At 46.3% G+C, this 21,603-nt stretch overlaps 1 protein-coding gene across 4 annotated transcripts in view; it reads left to right on the top strand.

Moving 5' to 3' along the window:
• The window catches only part of magi1a (membrane associated guanylate kinase, WW and PDZ domain containing 1a), a 104,565-nt gene that overhangs the window by 63,093 nt on the left and 19,869 nt on the right, over window positions 1-21,603 (top strand). For all 4 annotated transcript variants that reach the window (XM_084087769.1, XM_084087771.1, XM_084087770.1 and 1 more), the window contains exons 13-17: window positions 914-1,175; window positions 9,074-9,165; window positions 9,782-9,974; window positions 19,441-19,737; window positions 20,817-21,020. In XM_084087769.1, the coding sequence (XP_083943895.1) occupies window positions 914-1,175; window positions 9,074-9,165; window positions 9,782-9,974; window positions 19,441-19,737; window positions 20,817-21,020 (1,048 nt within the window). The remainder of the gene's footprint in view (window positions 1-913; window positions 1,176-9,073; window positions 9,166-9,781; window positions 9,975-19,440; window positions 19,738-20,816; window positions 21,021-21,603) is intronic.

Here is a 21,603-nt window from a genome sequence, read left to right as displayed (position 1 = left end):
GAGGATCTGGTGCAGATATCTGAACCAGAGAGAATCACAGGTTTGAGTGAGTGGATGATTGACGTTAGAACTGATCCGCACATCTCTAATACACATATGATAGTCACAAAGTGCTGCACAGTAAAACACAAAAACTCAAGCAAGCATCCAGCCAAAGGAAATGGATCTTCAACTGTAGTAAAATCACTGTAAGTCATGGCCTTCAGAAGCTTATTGCTGTTATTTGTGACAACGGCTAAATTATAAAAGATACCCATGTTCAATAAATTTCAAAACATTTATTATTATAATCAGAATAAACAATTCGTCCACCAAGTCATATAGTTCATTAGCCGTAGGCTGTTTTTTATAACATAAATTCATCAAATTTGGCATTTCATCATCATCAAAAAAACCCCCCAAAAAAACCTTTAATATATTACCATGTTTCAACCAAACAAGGTCTTAATCAGGCCTGACGAAGACCTTGTTTGGTCAGACAATGCAAAATGTGTTATTAGCCTTTAATAATCAATATCATGCTAGGGGAATGGCATTATAAATATCTTGTAAAAATGACCGGGAAGTGCATGAATGATGTCCGCTTTGTTGACAGTCAACCAAGGGAGGAAGGGTTTGCTAAAAGAATGCAAAAAACTGAGAAATCTTTGCCTTTAACAAAATACTTTTTCATCAAGAGCATCTTAAATTCCCGTTTGTCAGAAAGCTGTGGTTTGGCTTAAGAAGTCTAATTCTATGGTAGTGTTAGAAACTTGGCAGTTTCCTGTATGTTAATTGTTTCCAGTTTAGAGCTTTTGAGTCAAAGATAACATTTAGCCTTTTGTGCTCCCCTGTAGAAAAGAAAACGGTTTGAAATGACATGTGTGGTGAAATATGGCAGAATAGTTATTTGTGTGTTTGCTGTGTGTGTCAGCAGCTGGAGCGTAAGGACAGTCAGGGCAGCTCTCAGCACAGCGTCTGCAGTCACCGCAGCGCTCACACAGACTCGCCCGCACGCCTGCTGCCCTCCTCTGCCCCGGGAGCCCCAGGACCCCCTCCACCCGTCCCGCCTCCACCCACCCAGCCGCTGCCTGTCCTGCCACCCTTCGACCCCCCTGCTGCCAACGGGACTCTGCAGAAAAAGCCGGACCCCTTCAGGATCTGGGCGCAGTCCAGGAGCATGTATGAGAGCCGCTGTGAGTGACAGCACTGACCACACACCTGTAGACTGATCGCACACCTGTAGACTGACCACACACCTGTAGACACACCTGTAGACTGACCGCACACCTGTAGACTGACCGCACACCTGTAGACTGACCACACACCTGTAGACTGACCGCACACCTGTAGACTGACCACACACACCTGTAGACTGATCACACACCTGTAGACTGACCACACACCTGTAAACACACCTGTAGACTGACCGCACACCTGTAGACTGACCACACACCTGTAGACTGACCTGTAGACTGACCACACACCTGTAGACTGACCGCACACCTGTAGACTGACCGCACACCTGTAGACTGACCACACACCTGTAGACTGACCGCACACCTCTAGACTGACCGCACACCTGTAGACTGACCACACACACCTGTAGACTGACCGCACACCTGTAGACTGACCACACACCTGTAGACTGACCGCACACCTGTAGACACGTCTGTAGACTGACCACACACCTGTAGACTGACCACACACACCTGTAGACTGACCGCACACCTGTAGACATGTCTGTAGACTGACCGCACACCTGTAGACTGACCACACACCTGTAGACTGACCGCACACCTGTAGACACGTCTGTAGACTGACCGCACACCTATAGACTGACCACACACACCTGTAGACTGACCGCACACCTGTAGACACGTCTGTAGACTGACCACACACCTGTAGACTGACCGCACACATGTAGACTGACCGCACACCTCTAGACTGACTACACATCTGTAGACTGACCACACACCTGTAGACATGTCTGTAGACTGACCGCACACCTGTAGACTGACCGCACACCTGTAGACACGTCTGTAGACTGACCGCACACCTATAGACTGACCACACACACACCTGTAGACTGACCGCACACCTGTAGACACGTCTGTAGACTGACCACACACCTGTAGACTGACCGCACACATGTAGACTGACCGCACACCTCTAGACTGACCACACATCTGTAGACTGACCACACACCTGTAGACACGTCTGTAGACTGACCACACGCCTGTAGACTGACCACACATCTGTAGACTGACCGCACACCTGTAGACACATCTGTAGACTGACCACACACCTGTAGACTGACCGCACACTTGTAGACTGACCGCACACCTGTTGACACGTCTGTAGACTGACCACACACCTGTAGACTGACCGCACACCTGTTGACACGTCTGTAGACTGACCACACACCTGTAGACTGACCGCACACATGTAGACACGTCTGTAGACTGACCACACACCTGTAGACTGACCGCACACCTGTTGACACGTCTGTAGACTGACCACACACCTGTAGACTGACCGCACACATGTAGACACGTCTGTAGACTGACCACACACCTGTAGACTGACCACACACACCTGTAGACTGACCACACACCTGTAGACTGACCGCACACCTGTAGACTGACCGCATACCTGTAGACACACCTGTAGACACACCTGTAGACACACCTGTAGACTGAACACACACTTGTAGACTGACCACACACCTGTAGACACACCTGTAGACTGAACACACACCTGTAGGCTAACCACACCCCTGTAGACACACCTTTAGACTGACCACACACCTACAGACACACCTGTAGACTGACCGCACACCTGTAGATTGACCACACACCTGTAGACTGACCGCACACCTGTAGACACACCTGTAGACTGACCACACACCTGTAGACTGACCACACACCTGTAGATTGACCGCACACCTGTAGACTGACCGCACACCTGTAGATTGACCACACACCTGTAGACTGACCGCACACCTGTAGACACACCTGTAGACTGACCACACACCTGTAGATTGACCGCACACCTGTAGATTGACCACACACCTGTAGATTGACCGCACACCTGTAGACACACCTGTAGACTGACCGCACACATGTAGACACGCCTGTAGACTGACCACACACCTGTAGACTGACCGCACACCTCTAGACTGGTCACACACCTGTAGACTGACCGCACACCTGTAGATTGACCACACACCTGTAGACAGACCTGTAGACTGGCCGCACACCTGTAGACACACCTGTAGACTGACCACACACCTGTAGACACACCTGTAGACTGAGCCTGACCGCACACCTGTAGACACACCACACACCTGTAGACTGACCGCACACCTGTAGACACACCACACACACCTGTAGACTGACCGCACACCTGTAGACACGTCTGTAGACTGACCACACACCTGTAGACTGACCGCACACATGTAGACTGATCGCACACCTCTAGACTGACCACACATCTGTAGACTGACCACACACCTGTAGACACGTCTGTAGACTGACCACACGCCTGTAGAATGACCACACATCTGTAGACTGACCGCACACCTGTAGACACATCTGTAGACTGACCACACACCTGTAGACTGACCGCACACCTGTTGACACGTCTGTAGACTGACCACACACCTGTAGACTGACCGCACACATGTAGACACGTCTGTAGATTGACCACACACCTGTAGACTGACTGCACACCTGTAGACTGACCACACACCTGTAGACACACCTGTAGATTGACCACACACCTGTAGACACACCTGTAGACTGAACACACACTTGTAGACTGACCACACACCTGTAGACACACCAGTAGACTGAACACACACCTGTAGGCTAACCACACCCCTGTAGACACACCTTTAGACTGATCACACACCTATAGACAGACCTGTAGACTGACCACACACCTGTAGACTGACCGCACACCTGTAGACTGACCGCACACCTGTAGACACACCTGTAGACTGACCACACACCTGTAGACTGACCGCACACCTGTAGATTGACCACACACCAGTAGACTGGCTGCACACCTGTAGACACACCTGTAGACTGACCACACACCTGTAGACTGACCGCACACCTGTAGATTGACCACACACCTGTAGACTGACTGCACACCTGTAGACTGACCACACACCTGTAGACACGCCTGTAGACTGACCGCACACCTGTAGACTGACCGAACACCTGTAGACTGACCACACAGTGACGCAATTTTTGCTTGTACTGCCCCTTGGTATAATGACAAGCTGCGCTCTAAGGCGGCAGTTCCCTTTCGAAAGGGAACTCGCACTACGTCCTGAGACACGTTTGGGGAACGCCTCAGCGTGACTGATGACTGAAGTACTGTATAATCACGGCAATCGTGTTGGCCGGCGACAGCCATGACATCACCACTAGTGCGACCAGGAAGTATAAGAGGGCGCCTAGAGAACATGTCATCTTCTTTTCGTCTTCAGGGACTGTTTGCTGGTACTGTGAAGTAAGATATTTTATCATGGCAAGCGACAAGCGTTTCAGGAAGTGTGCCGACCCGTGTAAGAGATATCTTACACCTGGTGACACTCAAGACCTGTGCGTGTTTTGCTTGGGTGAGGAGCATGTGCGCTCAGTCCTTGAGGGGGCTGGGTGCGCAAACTGTGAGCGTTTATCAGAACGCTCCACTCTTGTCTGTCTTGTCTGTCTGCTGGCTTCGAGCCAGGACGAGCAGGAGGAGGCTGATGCGGGTGAAGATGCTGAAATGCCTGAACCCGCCCTGCCCGCATACACTGAGCTGGTGGAGGTGATGGAGAGCACCACCGCTAGGCTTGAGTTGCCATGGCAGCGTGTCAGAGGGGAAGCTGCTCGTGGAAGACTCGACGAGCGCTTCCTCGCTGGCCACAACACCATCTCCAGTGAGCCTTCCATTCCTTCCCGACCTCCATGTTGAGGTTGAGAAGGCATGGAAGAACCCGTACTCCTCTTGCATTCACCGGTTCCATTATTCCAACTATGCGAATGTGGAGGGAATGCGAGAACACGGGTATGTGTCAATGCCCCCCATTGAAGAGATATTCGCGAGCTGTCTCTCGCTGGGGGAGACATCGACACTGAGAGTTCCGGCCCTGCCATCTAAACTACTAAAGACCACGTCCCGTTTAAAGGCCAGGGCATATGTGGCAATGGGTCAGGCTGGTGCTGCACTGCACACAATGGCTGTGTTGCAGGCGTACCAGGCTGACCTGCTTGAGGGACTTGGACCAGGGTCAGGGTCTAACCCCGAGCGCGGTGGCTGAGTTGTGCCGCACCACAGATCTCGCTCTCTGGGCCAGCAAACAGACCTCCGCCGCGGTCGGCCTATCGAGGAGTCTATGGTGGCCACGGAGAGGCATCTGTGGGTGAACTTGGTGAGCATCGGGGAGAAAGAGAAGTCCTTACTCCTCGATGTCCCAGTCTCGCCCTCTGAACTTTTCGGGACCTCCGTTGAGACAGTGGTCGGAAGGTTCAGGGAGGCGAGGGCACGCTCGGCCGCATGTAGACTATTTATACCGCGCCGGTCCGAGTCCACACCCAGACAGCATGGGGGCCCTGGCCCGTCTCGGTCTGAGAACCGAAGGCGTGGCCAGAGGGACTCCATTGCCGCTCGTGCCCCTCCTCCCACTAGGACCAGGTCTCTGAGACAGCGCGAGTCAAGAAGAAGGAGTCTGGGTGTCAGGGAAGTAGCCCAGACCAGGAGTGAGCGTCCTGGCACGGGCAGAGGCAGATAAATCGCCTTCTTCCCTGTGCCTACCCTCCTCTTTCTGCCTTCATGACATTGTTTCCAAAATCAAAAAAACAAAAAAATGTAGATGGTACTCCCCTCGGTTAACCCTCTGGGGTCGGCAGTCGCGCCGGCATGACTAGCTCGCTTTTTTTCTTATAAGTGCAAAAGAGACTCAAAATAAATCTTACATATAAGTGTTATACAACATCCAAAACTGTTAAATGTCTTCTTTTATTTGTGTACACTCATTATAAAAACAAAATGTTGTGTTTTTCATAAAATAAAGAAAATAAACATGATGCGCGTTCTGCCGTCTCTCTCAATATGAAGTTTATTCTGAAACGCGACAGATAATGACCTGTAACTCAGCGAATGCTTGCCACACTGACATGAGACATGTGTCTTTACAAAGCATGGAGTCTCTATTTTTAAATGATGTAAATTATATCAAAAACAAATATTCTCTGTTTAAGTAAGCCGTATGATAGCAACGACATGTACAGTTTCTCCAGCCCGTGCTCATTATCTCTAATGTGACCACACCCATGCGCGCAAGAGCAATTGACATGCAAATCGTCCACGTGAAGGAATGCAGGTCTGTAAATGCCCCATCACCTCAAAACAAAGAATCAGACACTTCAGTATTCCTCTACTTTTCATAGAGTTTGGAAGACTGTTTGTGCTGTGCTGTTTACCTTGGAGCTACCTCAGAAGAATTAGAAGAACGCAATTTGAAGATGAGAAAGATTTTTAAGGTAAGACATTTCCACTCATAATAGTAAGCATGTTATTGTTGCATAAACTTTACATTGTAGCAGCTAGTTAAACTGGTGCCAGACTAAAATGTATGTGTGTGTATATGTATACATACATTTTAGTCTGGCACCAGTTTAACTAGTTGCTGTAATGTAAAGTTTATGCAACAATGTTAAAACCTTAACATTTTTGATACAGAATTTTATCACTTCGGGGTAGATACGCAAAACGAATTTTCCCGACAACGCTTTATCTGTAGAGTGGTAAAGGGATCCTCCATAAGGAGAAACTAGTTGGCACTTCAGCACCCCGCTACGACATCGGGTCCAGGCGCAGGTCCTTCACTGTGCATATCTGAGCTGAGCTGAGCTGAGCTGTTCTCCCACATTTTGAGAGAAAGCACTAGTGTGAGTGTGGCAGGCCTCCTCTTCTTCTAGAGTCGTCCTGCTGAGGCCTCCACTTCCCATAGCCCTGTGAAGGAGCTATTTGTCTCTGGTTAGAGCAAAAAAAAAGAAAGAAAAAAAGACACACAGGTTGTTGGCTTCAACTGATAAAGCATGTTAGCCTCCCTGGTCCAGGGGTTGACACTGGTCCCCCTTAAAGTAGCAGGCTAGGGCCCAATGGGTCTGGGCCGTACTCCCTTAAAGGAACCCCCCTCTAAGTTGGGTTGTGGTGTCCAGGCCTTTGAGTTGGCTTGGCTTTGGGTCAAGCCCTTTGTGTAAAACCACAAGGATGCTTCCTCATTAAGCATGAAGCTCGGGCAGTGGCCGTAGGGGGTAGTGCTACTTTTAATTTAACATTTATTTTAATTTTCAACAATATTATTGATCTCCTGCATTGACACCATTATATGAGAACTGAACTGAGCTGGACGATGACATCACGGTTTTCTCCAGAGCGGCTATATATATAAATGAGCTAAATTAATAATTTTTTTACAACAAAAATGAAACATCACTGAACTTCGTCATCTCATCACTGAGACACTGCCTGCACAGTCCCTTCAGACAAAGAAGTGGATGACGTGTTCTCTAGGCGGCGACTTATACTTCCTGGTCACACTAGCGGTGATGTCATGGCTGTTGCCGGCCAATAGGATTGCAGTGATTATACAGTACTTCAGTCATCAGTCACGCTGAGGCGTTCCCCAAACGTGTCTCAGGACGCAGTGTCTCATTCCCTAATCTCAGGGAACAAGGGTTACAGTCGTAACCCGAGACAATTGTTGTAAAATGGAGCGTAAGTGGCGTTACTCTGGCTTGAATGTATTTTATCAAGTTTTGAAAAAAGACCGCTCGGGGGAATACAGAGCTGCAACTGAGTCTACAAGACCTGCTTATTTTTCTTAGATTATTGATAATAATCAAAGCAATCCCAGGCATCTCTTTCAAACTATAAACAGACTCCTTAAAGTTAACTTTGGCAAATCTATGCCTGTTTCAAATCAGTTGTGTAATAATTTTCTTCATTTTTTCAGTTCTAAAATTGACAATGTCCATACTCTAACACCTGTTTCCTCTTCAACACTGCTTGCCTAGTTTCTCTGGGACATCAATTTTTCTCAAATTGAGTTGCTTACTAGAGAGGTATGGCGTATGAAAGCTACCACTTGCATACTTGATCGGGAAATCAAGCCGATAGTTGGTTCTGCCTATTAAATTAGTCATTTAACATTGGGATACAGGAAAGTATTTTAAAATTTTAAAAAGTTGAATTGCATTGAAAATATTGCTGTTAAAAGATCTTCATCTTTGTTTTTTGTCACGTGTACAGTATTCATTATAAACCAGTTCTCAGGGTTACACAAGGTGTATTTGAAGAGTAGGAGTCAGTGATGAGAGATCTGGCAGTAAACTGAAACTCATCATGCCTCGTCTGAGTCTGTGGCGTCTGAAGAGAGAGCAGCTGTACCTGAGGAGATGTCCATGTGCGCTCCGGCCTTCCCGTGCCAGACTCCAGTGCCAGATCCCAGTGCCAGATCCCAGTCAGGCCTGTTAAACACTCCACACGGAGCAGGCTCGGCTCATCCAGACCTTTTAAAAGAGCAGCGTGTCCGGCAGGGTAGATAAACGCTCCATGTTTACATGATGCTGTTCTCTGTGTGGGGAAGCAGGCGTCTGAACGGCCGAGGCTTAGTCTGACCATGAATCCTTATCCATCTGCATTCCTGCTTTTCATCATGCATATATGCATGTGTATCAACTACTAACAACAGCAGTAAAATATACACATGCTTTCTGATGGTAGAAGACCTGTAGACTGTTATAGAGGCGTTTACAGTTTATACCATGGTAGCAATATTTCTGCATGGTAGTCAGTGAATCTCTTTCATAATATTTACATGGAGTGTTTGGTTTGGTTTTCATTCATAAAATCCAAAGTGAAAATAGAAAAACAGTTCTAAAGTAATTTATCAAACAACAGGCATTTCCGCTGGGTTATTTAGCATATAAATCAATCAAAATAACTATATTGTGATAGACTTATATATATTTATACTGAACATCTCTAATTTCTTGCAAAGAAACTGATTTATTTTTTTATTTTTGTCCAGTGCCAGACTCTCAAGAACAAGACATTTTCCTTTGGAGGAAAGACACAGGCTTTGGCTTCCGGATCCTGGGTGGAAATGAACCCGGAGAACCGGTGAGTCCGATGATAACATCCGTACAAATAAACATGCATTGCGTTGATTTGAGTTATAGAGCTAGAAAACATGTATTTTCCTCGTCAAATAGAGCTCAAACAATACAGCATGATTCTTTGATGACTATAGATAAATACAAATATGAATTTCTAATTTGCATGATCACAGAAAACAGAATCTATTGCTTATTGCATGAATAAACAGGCCAAACTATGTATTTCTTTAATTTACTCTGTATTGGCCAATTTTAGTGTTAAAATATTGGTGATGGTATCAGTACCTCACACTTCCTGATCTATAATTTTCATTTACAATAATCAATACAAGTATTTGACATCAGAATCTTAATTTCCCAGTGATACTGGAAGTCTGTCCCAGTCAACCCAGGACAATAATGGTGTAAAATAACTATAATAATATTCTGCAACATATAATCATAAGCACAGCTGATTTGACTCATAATAGTCTGATAGTTTAATTGGAATCCCGTCTGAGGACATGATCCAGAATTCCCAGCAGGCTGTGTGTGTCGAGCTGCGGTGTGTGACTGTGACGCGTGTGTGTGTGTGTGTGTGTGTGTGTGTGTGTGTGTTTGTGTGTGTGTGTGTGCTCCAGATCTACATAGGGCACATCGTGAAGTTCGGCGCGGCGGACGAGGACGGCCGGCTGCGATCCGGAGACGAGCTCATCTGTGTGGACGGAACCGCTGTAGTGGGCAAATCTCATCAGCTGGTGGTGCAGCTCATGCAACAGGCGGCCAAACAGGGGCACGTCAACCTGAGTGTGCGGCGAAAGACCACTTACACAGGTGAAGCTTTCACAAACACTCACAGCACACACTCTTCCAGCTACGGAACCATCCTTTATTCATTAATCACTGTGGCCCTATTCAGATGCTCACTGTTTCGCAGGGTACCTGCACCACTGCGGGTACAACGTTGGTCTCCTGTCTCGGTGTCTGGGAGCCTGGCTAGCACTTCCCAGCCCGCCCAGCTGGCTCCTCCGTTCCATCAGACTCAGCTATGCGATTCAGTTCGCCCGGTGTTCCCCGGCCTTCAGGGGCATCCAGTTCACCCGTGTACTGGCGAACGGTGCTCTTGTGCTAGAAATCGCAGTCCTGCTGGTGAAGGACGTGATAGAGCCGGTCCCTCCAGCTGATATGAAGACTGGCTTCTACAGCCCGTACTTCATTGTACCCAGTGGTTGCGGCCAATCTTGGACCTGCGAGTCTTGATCGGTCCCTTCTCAGTCTGCTGTTCAAGATGCTAACACAGAAACACATCTTCGGGTGCATCCGTCCCCAAGATTGGTTTGCAGCGATTGACCTTTGGGTCAACTGGGAGAAGAGCAAACTCGCCTCCGTGCAGAGGATCTCTTTTCTTGGTATGGAGTTGGACTCGGTCAACCTAATAGCACGCCTCACAGAGTAACGTGTTCAGTCGTTGTTGAACTGCTTGAATTTGTTCAAACGCAGGACAGTGGCCCCACTGAAACCTTTTCAGAGGCTCCTGGGGCATATGGTATCCGCAGCAGCTGTGACGCCTTTGGATTGCTTCATATGAGGCCACTTCAGCACTGGCTTCTCAACCGAGTCCCGAGATGGGCGTGGCAGCACGGCTCGTGCCAGGTTTCCATCACCCCGCAGTGTCTCCAAACCCTGACCCGTGGTCAGGCCCTTCGTTTCCATGGGCAGTTGTCCCCCTATAACAAGTGTCCAGGCATGCTGTTGTCTTCATGGATGCCTCTGCCACTGGCTGGGGGGCCACGTACAACGGGCATGCAGTTTCAGGTCTGTGGACTAGGCCTCAAATGCATTGGCACATCAACTGCCTCGAGTTGTTAACAGTACGTCTTGCGCTGGGCCGCCTCAAAACACCGCTACGAGGCAAGAAAGTACTGATCCGTACGGACAGCACTGCGACCGTGGTGTACATCAACCGTCAGGGTGGTCTACACTCCCGCCGCATGTCGCAACTCGCCCACCATCTCCTCATATGGAGTCAGAAGCATCTGAGGTCGCTTCGTGCCATTCACATTCCGGGCCTGCTCAACTGCGCAGCCGACGAGCTCTCACGATCCCCAGGTGGTCCAGCTGATTTGGAGGCACTTCGGGACCGCACAGGTAGATCTGAGGGCACCCTCGGCACGGATGCACTGGCACACAGCTCTAGGGCCCAGGGCCCTACGCAAGTATGTGTTTCACCCAGCGAGCCTTCTTGCACAGACCTTGTGCAATTCATGAATTGAATGGAGGCCAATTCTGAATTCTGCACAAGCCTGGTTACATCGTGATCATGCTTTTACAGTAATTCCGATATGGCTTGAATGCAAAAACGACATAGATAGTGTTAGATTTTGGTGTATTTGGCCGAGCAGTGGTTTGGGTGGCTCGCCAATGTATTAGATTTCTCCAATACATAAAATAAGTAAGCTTGACCAGAGTTCTTGTGGGGAGAAGAATTTATTGAAGGTTTGTAGTGTAGCAGTCCTTCAGCAGCGATGTTAGCATGTCGCCCTTCAACAATCTTAACCCAACGTTCTGTGTCTGAGACAGAACTTTATACATGAAGACAAAAGGGCTACAAACAAAGGAAAACTGTTAGGACCTCCCACAGGAGATCGGTCTATACTACAATCTACCTTGAGCAATGTGGTTTCACACCCATCAGTTTCTATGGGCCATTTGTCTGTATGGGCCATATGACTGTGGGCCATTTGGTTCACACAGACACTGTTTTCAGTTGATTAAATCTAAGTCACAATGTAAATGAATCTGATGACTGAAAATACAGAATCTATCAATAGAATGCAAGAACATTTGAACCATAGTGTGTAAATTGTTCTAATATTAAATAGGATGTTTAAATGAATAAATAATAGTTAGTAAGTAAGTAACGTTTATTTATATAGCACCTTTCACAGACAAGGAAGGGTCACAAAGTGCTTCACAGTAAAAAATTTAAATAATAATAATATCAAAACAAATAAAATAACAGCTGTACAAATACCATCAAACACCATAGAAATAAACGCCAAACCATATTGTTAATTAAAAGCTTGTCCAATAAGATGTCTTCAGGCGTTTTTTTAAAAGATTCCACAGAAGCCATAGTTCTCAACTTTAAAGGGAGAGAGTTCCAGAGCCTTGGGGCCACAACACAGAAGCACGGTTGCCTCATGTCTTGAGACGGGATCTGGGAAGAGTTCAAAGCTCTTGGCCTGAAGACCTCAGAGACCGATTAGGAGTTTCATTTTATTTAATAATAAATAGGATTTATAAAATTTGCTGTCGCTCCACCTGGGACAAATGTTCATGCGAACAGCGTTTTCTCCCCACAGATTTGTCCGTCTGTGTTAGAAGCTCTTCCTGTCTGAATAGGGCGTACAGTATGTGCTGGTTTAGCTGATGGTTTCTCTGCTGTTTCTCTCCTGTTTCTCTGCTGTTTCTCTCCTGTTTCTCTCTTGTTTCTCTGCCGTTTCTCTCCTGTTTCTCTGCTGTTTCTCTCCTGTTTCTCTGCCGTTTCTCTCCTGTTTCTGTTTCTCTGCTGTTTCTCTCCTGTTTCTCTGCTGTTTCTCTCCTGTTTCTCTGATGTTTCTCTGATGTTTCTCTGCTGTTTCTCCTGTTTCTCTCCTGTTTCTCTCCTGTTTCTCTGCCGTTTCTCTCCTGTTTCTCTCCTGTTTCTGTTTCTCTGCTGTTTCTCTGCTGTTTCTCTCCTGTTTCTCTGCTGTTTCTCTCATGTTTCTCTGCTGTTTCTCTCCTGTTTCTCTCCTGTTTCTCTGCTGTTTCTCTCCTGTTTCTCTGATATTTCTCTGCTGTTTCTCTCCTGTTTCTATCCTTTTTCTCTGCCGTTTCTCTCCTGTTTCTCTCCTGTTTCTGTTTCTCTGCTGTTTCTCTGCTGTTTCTCTCCTGTTTCTCTGCTGTTTCTCTCCTGTTTCTCTTCTGTTTCTCTCCTGTTTCTCTGCTGTTTCTCTCCTGTTTCTCTCCTGTTTCTGTTTCTCTGCTGTTTCTCTGCTGTTTCTTTCCTATTTCTCTCCTGTTTCTCTCCTGTTTCTCTGCCGTTTCTCTCCTGTTTCTCTGCTGTTTCTCTCCTGTTTCTGTCCTGTTTCTCTGCTGTTTCTCTCCTGTTTCTCTGCTGTTTCTCTCCTGTTTCTCTCCTGTTTCTGTTTCTCTGCTGTTTCTCTCCTGTTTCTCTGCTGTTTCTTTCCTGTTTCTTTCCTATTTCTCTCCTATTTCTCTGCTGTTTCTCTCCTGTTTCTCTGCTGTTTCTCGTCTGTTTCTCTGCGTTTCTCTCCTGTTTCTCTGCTGTTTCTCTTCTGTTTCTCTGCGTTTCTCTCCTGTTTCTCTGCTGTTTCTCTCCTGTTTCTCTCCTGTTTCTCTGCTGTTTCTCTCCTGTTTCTGTTTCTCTCCTGTTTCTCTCCTGTTTCTCTTCTGTTTCTCTGTGTTTCTCTCCTGTTTATCTGCTGTTTCTCTCCTGTTTCTCTGCTGTTTCTCTGCTGTTTCTCTCCTGTTTCTCTCCTGTTTCTCTGCTGTTTCTCTCCTGTTTCTCTGCTGTTTCTCTCCTGTTTCTGTTTCTCTGCTGTTTCTCTCCTGTTTCTATTTCTCTGCTGTTTCTCTCCTGTTTCTATTTCTCTGCTGTTTCTCTCCTGTTTCTCTGCTGTTTCTCTGCCGTTTCTCTCCTGTTTCTCTCCTGTTCCTGTTTCTTTGCTGTTTCTCTCCTGTTTCTCTGCTGTTTCTCTCCTGTTTCTCTCCTGTTCCTGTTTCTTTGCTGTTTCTCTCCTGTTTCTCTGCTGTTTCTCTTCTGTTTCTGTTTCTCTCATGTTTCTCTGTTTCTCTGCTGTTTCTCTGATGTTTCTCTCCTGTTTCTCTGCTGTTTCTCTCATGTTTCTCTGCTGTTTCTCTCCTGTTTCTCTCCTGTTTCTCTGCCGTTTCTCTTCTGTTTCTCTGCTGTTTCTCTGCTGTTTCTCTCCTGTTTCTCTGCTTTTCTCTGCTGTTTCTCTCCTGTTTCTCTGCTGTTTCTCTGCTGGTTTCTCTCATGTTTCTCTCATCTTTCTCTCATGTTTCTCTCATCTTTCTCTCCTGTTTCTCTCCTGTTTCTCTGCGGTTTCTCTCCTGTTTCTCTGCTGTTTCTTTCCTGTTTCTCTCCTGTTTCTCTCCTGTTTCTCTGTGGTTTCTCTCCTGTTTCTCTGCTGTTTCTTTCCTGTTTCTCTCCTGTTTCTCTCATGTTTCTCTGCTGTTTCTCTCCTGTTTCTCTCCTGTTTCTCTCATGTTTCTCTGCTGTTTCTCTCCTGTTTCTCTCCTGTTTCTCTGCTGTTTCTCTCCTGTTTCTCGGCCGTTTCTCTGCCGTTTCTCTCCTGTTTCTCTGCTTTTCTCTCCTGTTTCTCTGCTGTTTCTCTCCTGTTTCTCTGCTGTTTCTCTGCTGTTTCTCTCCTGTTTCTCTTCTGTTTCTCTGCTGTTTCTCTCCTGTTTCTGTTTCTCTGCTGTTTCTCTGCCGTTTCTCCCCTGTTCCTGTTTCTTTGCTGTTTCTCTCCTGTTTCTCTCCTGTTTCTCTGCTGTTTCTCTCCTGTTTCTCTGCTGTTTCTCTCATGTTTCTGTTTCTCTGCTGTTTCTTTGCTGTTTCTCTGCTGTTTCTCTAATGTTTCTCTGTTTCTCTGCTGTTTCTCTCCTGTTTCTCTCCTGTTTCTCTGCTGTTTCTCTGCTGTTTCTCTGCTGTTTCTCTCCTGTTTCTCTGCCGTTTCTCTCCTGTTTCTCTGCTGGTTTCTCTGATGTTTCTCCCGTTTCTCTGCTGCGTCTCTCCTGTTTCTCTGCTGGTTTCTCTCCTGTTTCTCTCCTGTTTCTCTCCTGTTTCTCTGCTGTTTCTCTCCTGTTTCTCTCCTGTTTCTCTGCTGTTTCTCTCCTGTTTCTCTCCTATTTCTGTTTCTCTGCTGTTTCTCTCCTGTTTCTCTCCTGTTTCTCTGCTGTTTCTCTGCTGTTTCTATCCTGTTTCTCTGCTGTTTCTCTCCTGTTTCTCTGCTGTTTCTCTCCCGTTTCTCTGCTGTTTCTCTCCCGTTTCTCTGCTGTTTCTCTGCTGTTTCTCTGCTGTTTCTCTGCTGGTTTCTCTGATGTTTCTCTCCTGTTTCTCTGCTGCGTCTCTCCTGTTTCTCTGCTGGTTTCTCTCCTGTTTCTCTGCTGGTTTCTCTGATGTTTCTCCCGTTTCTCTGCTGCGTCTCTCCTGTTTCTCTACTGGTTTCTCTCCTGTTTCTCTCCTGTTTCTCTCCTGTTTCTCTGCTGTTTCTCTCCTGTTTCTCTCCTATTTCTGTTTCTCTGCTGTTTCTCTCCTGTTTCTCTGCCGTTTCTCTGCTGTTTCTCTCCCGTTTCTCTGCTGTTTCTCTCCCGTTTCTCTGCTGTTTCTCTGCTGTTTCTCTGCTGGTTTCTCTGATGTTTCTCTCCTGTTTCTCTGCTGCGTCTCTCCTGTTTCTCTGCTGTTTCTCTCCTGTTTCTCTGCTGGTTTCTCTGATGTTTCTCCCGTTTCTCTGCTGCGTCTCTCCTGTTTCTCTGCTGGTTTCTCTCCTGTTTCTCTCCTGTTTCTCTCCTGTTTCTCTGCTGTTTCTCTCCTGTTTCTCTCCTATTTCTGTTTCTCTGCTGTTTCTCTCCTGTTTCTCTCCTGTTTCTCTGCTGTTTCTCTGCTGTTTCTATCCTGTTTCTCTGCTGTTTCTCTCCTGTTTCTCTGCCGTTTCTCTGCTGTTTCTCTCCCGTTTCTCTGCTGTTTCTCTCCCGTTTCTCTGCTGTTTCTCTGCTGTTTCTCTGCTGGTTTCTCTGATGTTTCTCTCCTGTTTCTCTGCTGCGTCTCTCCTGTTTCTCTGCTGGTTTCTCTCCTGTTTCTCTCCTGTTTCTCTCCTGTTTCTCTGCTGTTTCTCTGCTGTTTCTCTCCTGTTTCTCTCCTATTTCTGTTTCTCTCCTGTTTCTCTGCTGTTTCTCTCCTGTTTCTGTTTCTCTCCTGTTTCTCTCCTGTTTCTGTTTCTCTGCTGTTTCTCTGCCGTTTCTCCCCTGTTCCTGTTTCTTTGCTGTTTCTCTCCTGTTTCTCTCCTGTTTCTCTGCTGTTTCTCTGCTGTTTCTCTCCTGTTTCTCTGCTGTTTCTCTCATGTTTCTGTTTCTCTGCTGTTTCTCTGCTGTTTCTTTGCTGTTTCTCTGCTGTTTCTCTAATGTTTCTCTGTTTCTCTGCTGTTTCTCTGCTGTTTCTCTCCTGTTTCTATCCTGTTTCTCTGCTGTTTCTCTCCTGTTTCTCTGCTGTTTCTCTCCTGTTTCTCTGCTGTTTCTCTCCTGTTTCTCTGCCGTTTCTCTGCTGTTTCTCTCCTGTTTCTCTGCTGGTTTCTCTGATGTTTCTCCCGTTTCTCTGCTGCGTCTCTCCTGTTTCTCTGCTGGTTTCTCTCCTGTTTCTCTCCTGTTTCTCTGCTGTTTATCTCCTGTTTCTCTCCTATTTCTGTTTCTCTGCTGTTTCTCTCCTGTTTCTCTCCTGTTTCTCTGCTGTTTCTCTGCTGTTTCTATCCTGTTTCTCTGCTGTTTCTCTCCTGTTTCTCCGCCGTTTCTCTGCTGTTTCTCTCCCGTTTCTCTGCTGTTTCTCTCCCGTTTCTCTGCTGTTTCTCTGCTGTTTCTCTGCTGTTTCTCTGCTGGTTTCTCTGATGTTTCTCTCCTGTTTCTCTGCCGTTTCTCTGCTGTTTCTCTCCCGTTTCTCTGCTGTTTCTCTCCCGTTTCTCTGCTGTTTCTCTGCTGTTTCTCTGCTGGTTTCTCTGCTGTTTCTCTCCTGTTTCTCTGCTGCGTCTCTCCTGTTTCTCTGCTGGTTTCTCTCCTGTTTCTCTCCTGTTTCTCTGCTGTTTCTCTCCTGTTTCTCTCCTATTTCTGTTTCTCTCCTGTTTCTCTGCTGCTTCTCTCCTGTTTCTGTTTCTCTCCTGTTTCTCTGCTGTTTCTGTTTCTCTGCTGTTTCTCTGATGTTTCTCTCCTGCTTCTCTGCTGGTTTCTCTCCTGTTTCTCTGCTGTTTCTCTCCTGTTTCTCTCCTATTTCTGTTTCTCTCCTGTTTCTCTCCTGTTTCTCTCCTATTTCTGTTTCTCTCCTGTTTCTCTGCTGTTTCTGTTTCTCTGCTGGTTTCTCTGATGTTTCTCTCCTGCTTCTCTGCTGTTTCTCTCCTGTTTCTCTCCTTTTTCTCTCCTGTTTCTCTGCTGTTTCTCTCCTGTTTCTCTGCTGTTTCTGTTTCTCTGCTGTTTCTCTGATGTTTCTCTCCTGCTTCTCTGCTGGTTTCTCTCCTGTTTCTCTGCTGTTTCTCTCCTGTTTCTCTCCTATTTCTGTTTCTCTCCTGTTTCTCTCCTGTTTCTCTCCTATTTCTGTTTCTCTCCTGTTTCTCTGCTGTTTCTGTTTCTCTGCTGGTTTCTCTGATGTTTCTCTCCTGTTTCTCTGCTGTTTCTCTCCTGTTTCTCTCCTTTTTCTCTCCTGTTTCTCTGCTGTTTCTCTCCTGCTTCTCTGCTGGTTTCTCTCCTGTTTCTCTGCTGTTTCTCTCCTGTTTCTCTCCTGTTTCTCTGCTGTTTCTCTCCTGTTTCTCTGCTGTTTCTCTCCTGTTCCTCTGCTGTTTCTCTCCTGTTTCTCTGCTGTTTCTCTGCTGTTTCTCTGCTGTTTCTCTGCTTTTCTCTCCTGTTTCTCTCCTGTTTCTCTGCTGTTTCTCTCCTGTTTCTCTGCTTTTCTCTCCTGTTTCTCTCCTATTTCTGTTTCTCTCCTGTTTCTCTGCTTTTCTCTCCTGTTTCTCTCCTATTTCTGTTTCTCTCCTGTTTCTCTGCTGTTTCTCTTCTGTTTCTGTTTCTCTCCTGTTTCTCTGCTGTTTTTCTCCTGTTTCTCTGCTGGTTTCTCTGTTTCTTTCCTGTTTCTCTGCTGTTTTCTCTGATGTTTCTCTCCTGTTTCTCTGCTGTTTCTCTGCCGTTTCTCTCCTGTTTATCCCCTGTTTCTCTGCTGTTTCTCTCCTGTTTCTCTCCTGTTTCTCTGCTGGTTTCTCTCCTGTTTCTCTCCTGTTTCTCTCCTGTTTCTCTGCTGTTTCTCTCCTGTTTCTCTCCTGTTTCTCTGCTGTTTCTCTGATGTTTCTCTGCTGTTTCTCTCCTGTTTCCCTGCTGTTTCTCTCCTGTTTCTCTCCTGTTTCTCTTCTGTTTCTCTGCTGTTTCTCTCCTGTTTCTCTGATGTTTCTCTCCTGCTTCTCTGCTGGTTTCTCTCCTGTTTCTCTGCTGTTTCTCTCCTGTTTCTCTGCTGTTTCTCTCCTGTTTCTCTGATGTTTCTCTCCTGCTTCTCTGCTGGTTTCTCTCCTGTTTCTCTGCTGTTTCTCTCCTGTTTCTCTGCTGTTTCTCTCCTGTTTCTCTGCTGTTTCTCTTCTGTTTCTCTGCTGTTTCTCTCCTGTTTCTCTGATGTTTCTCTCCTGCTTCTCTGCTGGTTTCTCTCCTGTTTCTCTGCTGTTTCTCTCCTGTTTCTCTGCTGTTTCTCTCCTGTTTCTCTGATGTTTCTCTCCTGCTTCTCTGCTGGTTTCTCTCCTGTTTCTCTCCTGTTTCTCTGATGTTTCTCTGCTGTTTCTCTCCTGTTTCTCTCCTGTTTCTCTGATGTTTCTCTGCTGTTTCTCTGATGTTTCTCTCCTGCTTCTCTGCTGGTTTCTCTCCTGTTTCTCTGCTGTTTCTCTCCTGTTTCTCTGCTGTTTCTCTCCTGTTTCTCTGCTGTTTCTCTCCTGTTTCTCTCCTGTTTCTCTGATGTTTCTCTGCTGTTTCTCTGCTGTTTCTCTCCTGTTTCTCTGCTGTTTCTCTGCTGTTTCTCTGATGTTTCTCTCCTGTTTCTCTGCTGGTTTCTCTCCTGTTTCTCTGCTGTTTCTCTCCTGTTTCTCTGCTGTTTCTCTCCTGTTTCTCTGCTGTTTCTCTCCTGTTTCTCTGCTGTTTCTCTCCTGTTTCTCTGATGTTTCTCTCCTGCTTCTCTGCTGGTTTCTCTCCTGTTTCTCTGCTGTTTCTCTCCTGTTTCTCTCCTGTTTCTCTGATGTTTCTCTGCTGTTTCTCTCCTGTTTCTCTCCTGTTTCTCTGATGTTTCTCTGCTGTTTCTCTGATGTTTCTCTCCTGCTTCTCTGCTGGTTTCTCTCCTGTTTCTCTGCTGTTTCTCTCCTGTTTATCTCCTGTTTCTCTGATGTTTCTCTGCTGTTTCTCTCCTGTTTCTCTGCTGTTTCTCTCCTGTTTCTCTCCTGTTTCTCTGCTGTTTCTCGGATGGTCTCTCTGATGTCTTCTCTGTCTGCAGGTTATAAGGGCGAGGGGGACGTTCCCCCATCTCCGGCCTCCTCTCACCACAGCAGCACACAGGCTCCGTCGCTCACCGAGGAGAAGCGCACGCCTCAGGGCAGCCAGAACTCGCTGAACACCGTGAGCTCGGGCTCCGGCAGCACCAGTGGCATCGGCAGTGGTGGTGGAGGGGGCAGTGGGAGCACGGTCACGGCCCTGCAACCCTACGACGTGGAGATCCAGCGCGCCGAGAGCGAGGGCTTCGGCTTCGTCATCGTGTCCTCCGTGTCCAGGCCTGATGCGAACACCACCTTCGGTGAGATCCTTCACTCCATCAGGGGATGTCACAATCACGGTTGACACTCAGAAGCTCCCAGAATACACTTGGGATGCCCTCCTGTTTTAAAAACACAGACTATATAGTTATTTTATTCATTCTCTAATCTTGTGTTGTCTGAGAATAAGACAGATAGCATTCCAGTTGGGGCTGTGAAGGGAGTTTAATGCGAGTCGCTGTTTTGAGTCTGAACGAGAGAGATCTCAGTCGTGAACGAATTGAATGAACTGGTACATGTTGTTTGTGAATGAAATGAATGAGAATGTCATTTTGTCACCGGGTCATTTAGCATGCGAGTCAATCTCGTTCAGCGATCAGCAGAAAGCAGATGCAAAGTGCAGGGATCCGTACTGTGCACATCTTTATATATTCATATTTAACATACAGAACATTACTCAGTTACACTTTATTTCGATTGTCCACTTTAGACATTCTACTATAACTTTTCAACTACATGTCAACTATCTCTCATTAGAGTATCAGCAGACCGTAGTAGACTGCTAGGTTAGGGTTAGGTGTTAGTGTTCGGGTTAGTAGAATAAGTTGACTTGTAGTTGTCAAGTTACTTATAGTCAGTAGAATGTCTAAAGTGGACTATTGAAATAAAGTGTAACCCATTTCTCCACGTTTAACATAATCCCAGATTTATGAATGTGTAAATGTCTGACCAAACAATTAAAATGTTAATTATGCAAAAAAAAAAAAAACTTACCTTGGTCATCTGAACCACTTATTTAGACTTATTTTATTCATTTTTAATGAGTAGATTAGGCACATATTTTAATAAAGCCAAATCATTTTTTTGTAACAAGTAAATACGTTCGTTGACTTAAGACATAACACATAAGACACTCTTTTTCACCACCTTCTGGCGTGTTTATGTACTATGAAGAAATGGTCACTGAACGAATCATTTTGGTGTACGAACTGAAAATGAACGAATCTCTTGAAAGAATCGACATTTCCACCACTAACATGGTCACAGTGGTTTCATTCTGCTGATGCTGGCATCTAAATGTGGGCTAATCTTTCTTCTTTTTCTGTCTCTCGGACCTCAGCTGGAAACACATGCGTGTCCATGCCTCATAAAATCGGTCGTATCATCGAGTTCAGTCCGGCGGACCGCTGTGGAAAGCTAAAGGTGGGCGATCGGATCCTAGCGGTCAACAGCTGCTCCATCACCAACAAATCTCACTCGGACATCGTCAACCTGATCAAAGAGGCGGGTCACGCGGTCACGCTGCGCATCATCCCCGGAGACGGTGAGCTGGCACTTGGTCACACTGGGGAGATCGTAGTTCTGATGAAAGCATCATTACACTCCTGTCAATCATCTCCAGCGGGGAATCGGACCCTGCGACTCACTCACTGTCTTTATAATGGTTGCACGTTCACATCAGTCTAATAGCAGTTTTGTCCATATATAATTACTTGAGGATTCTAGCATGGGACAAGTTTATACTAAAGCAGGTTTACGTTCCTGTTCCTTAAAATTACTCATGCATTTCTCTGATGGTCACGATATAAACACATTTTGAAGTGCCGGCTGCCTGACGTGGGTATATTCTGATCTCACACACATGAACACACACTAGGGCTGTGCAATTAATTGAATTTCGATTTCGATTTCGATTTTTGCTCCCAACGATCACCAAAATAGTATAATCGAGTAAAAACGATTATTTTGCCATGTTCTGTTTTGAAAGAACGCTCTTATGTTGTCTTGTGTTCTGAATGACGCGCGCACATCCGCCCCTCCCGATGCCATACACTCTCTCAGCTTGAATGTTTAAACTGATAAAACTTAAAAAGAAGTGAAAATGATAAACTTTAGTTACGATGCAA

The sequence above is a fragment of the Abramis brama genome (assembly GCF_963993115.1).
Source record: "Abramis brama genome assembly, chromosome: 16".
NCBI classification, from domain to species: domain Eukaryota; kingdom Metazoa; phylum Chordata; class Actinopteri; order Cypriniformes; family Leuciscidae; genus Abramis; species Abramis brama.
The sequence above is the reverse complement of the archived record's forward strand: the minus strand, read 5'-3'. Positions and strand labels throughout refer to the sequence as shown.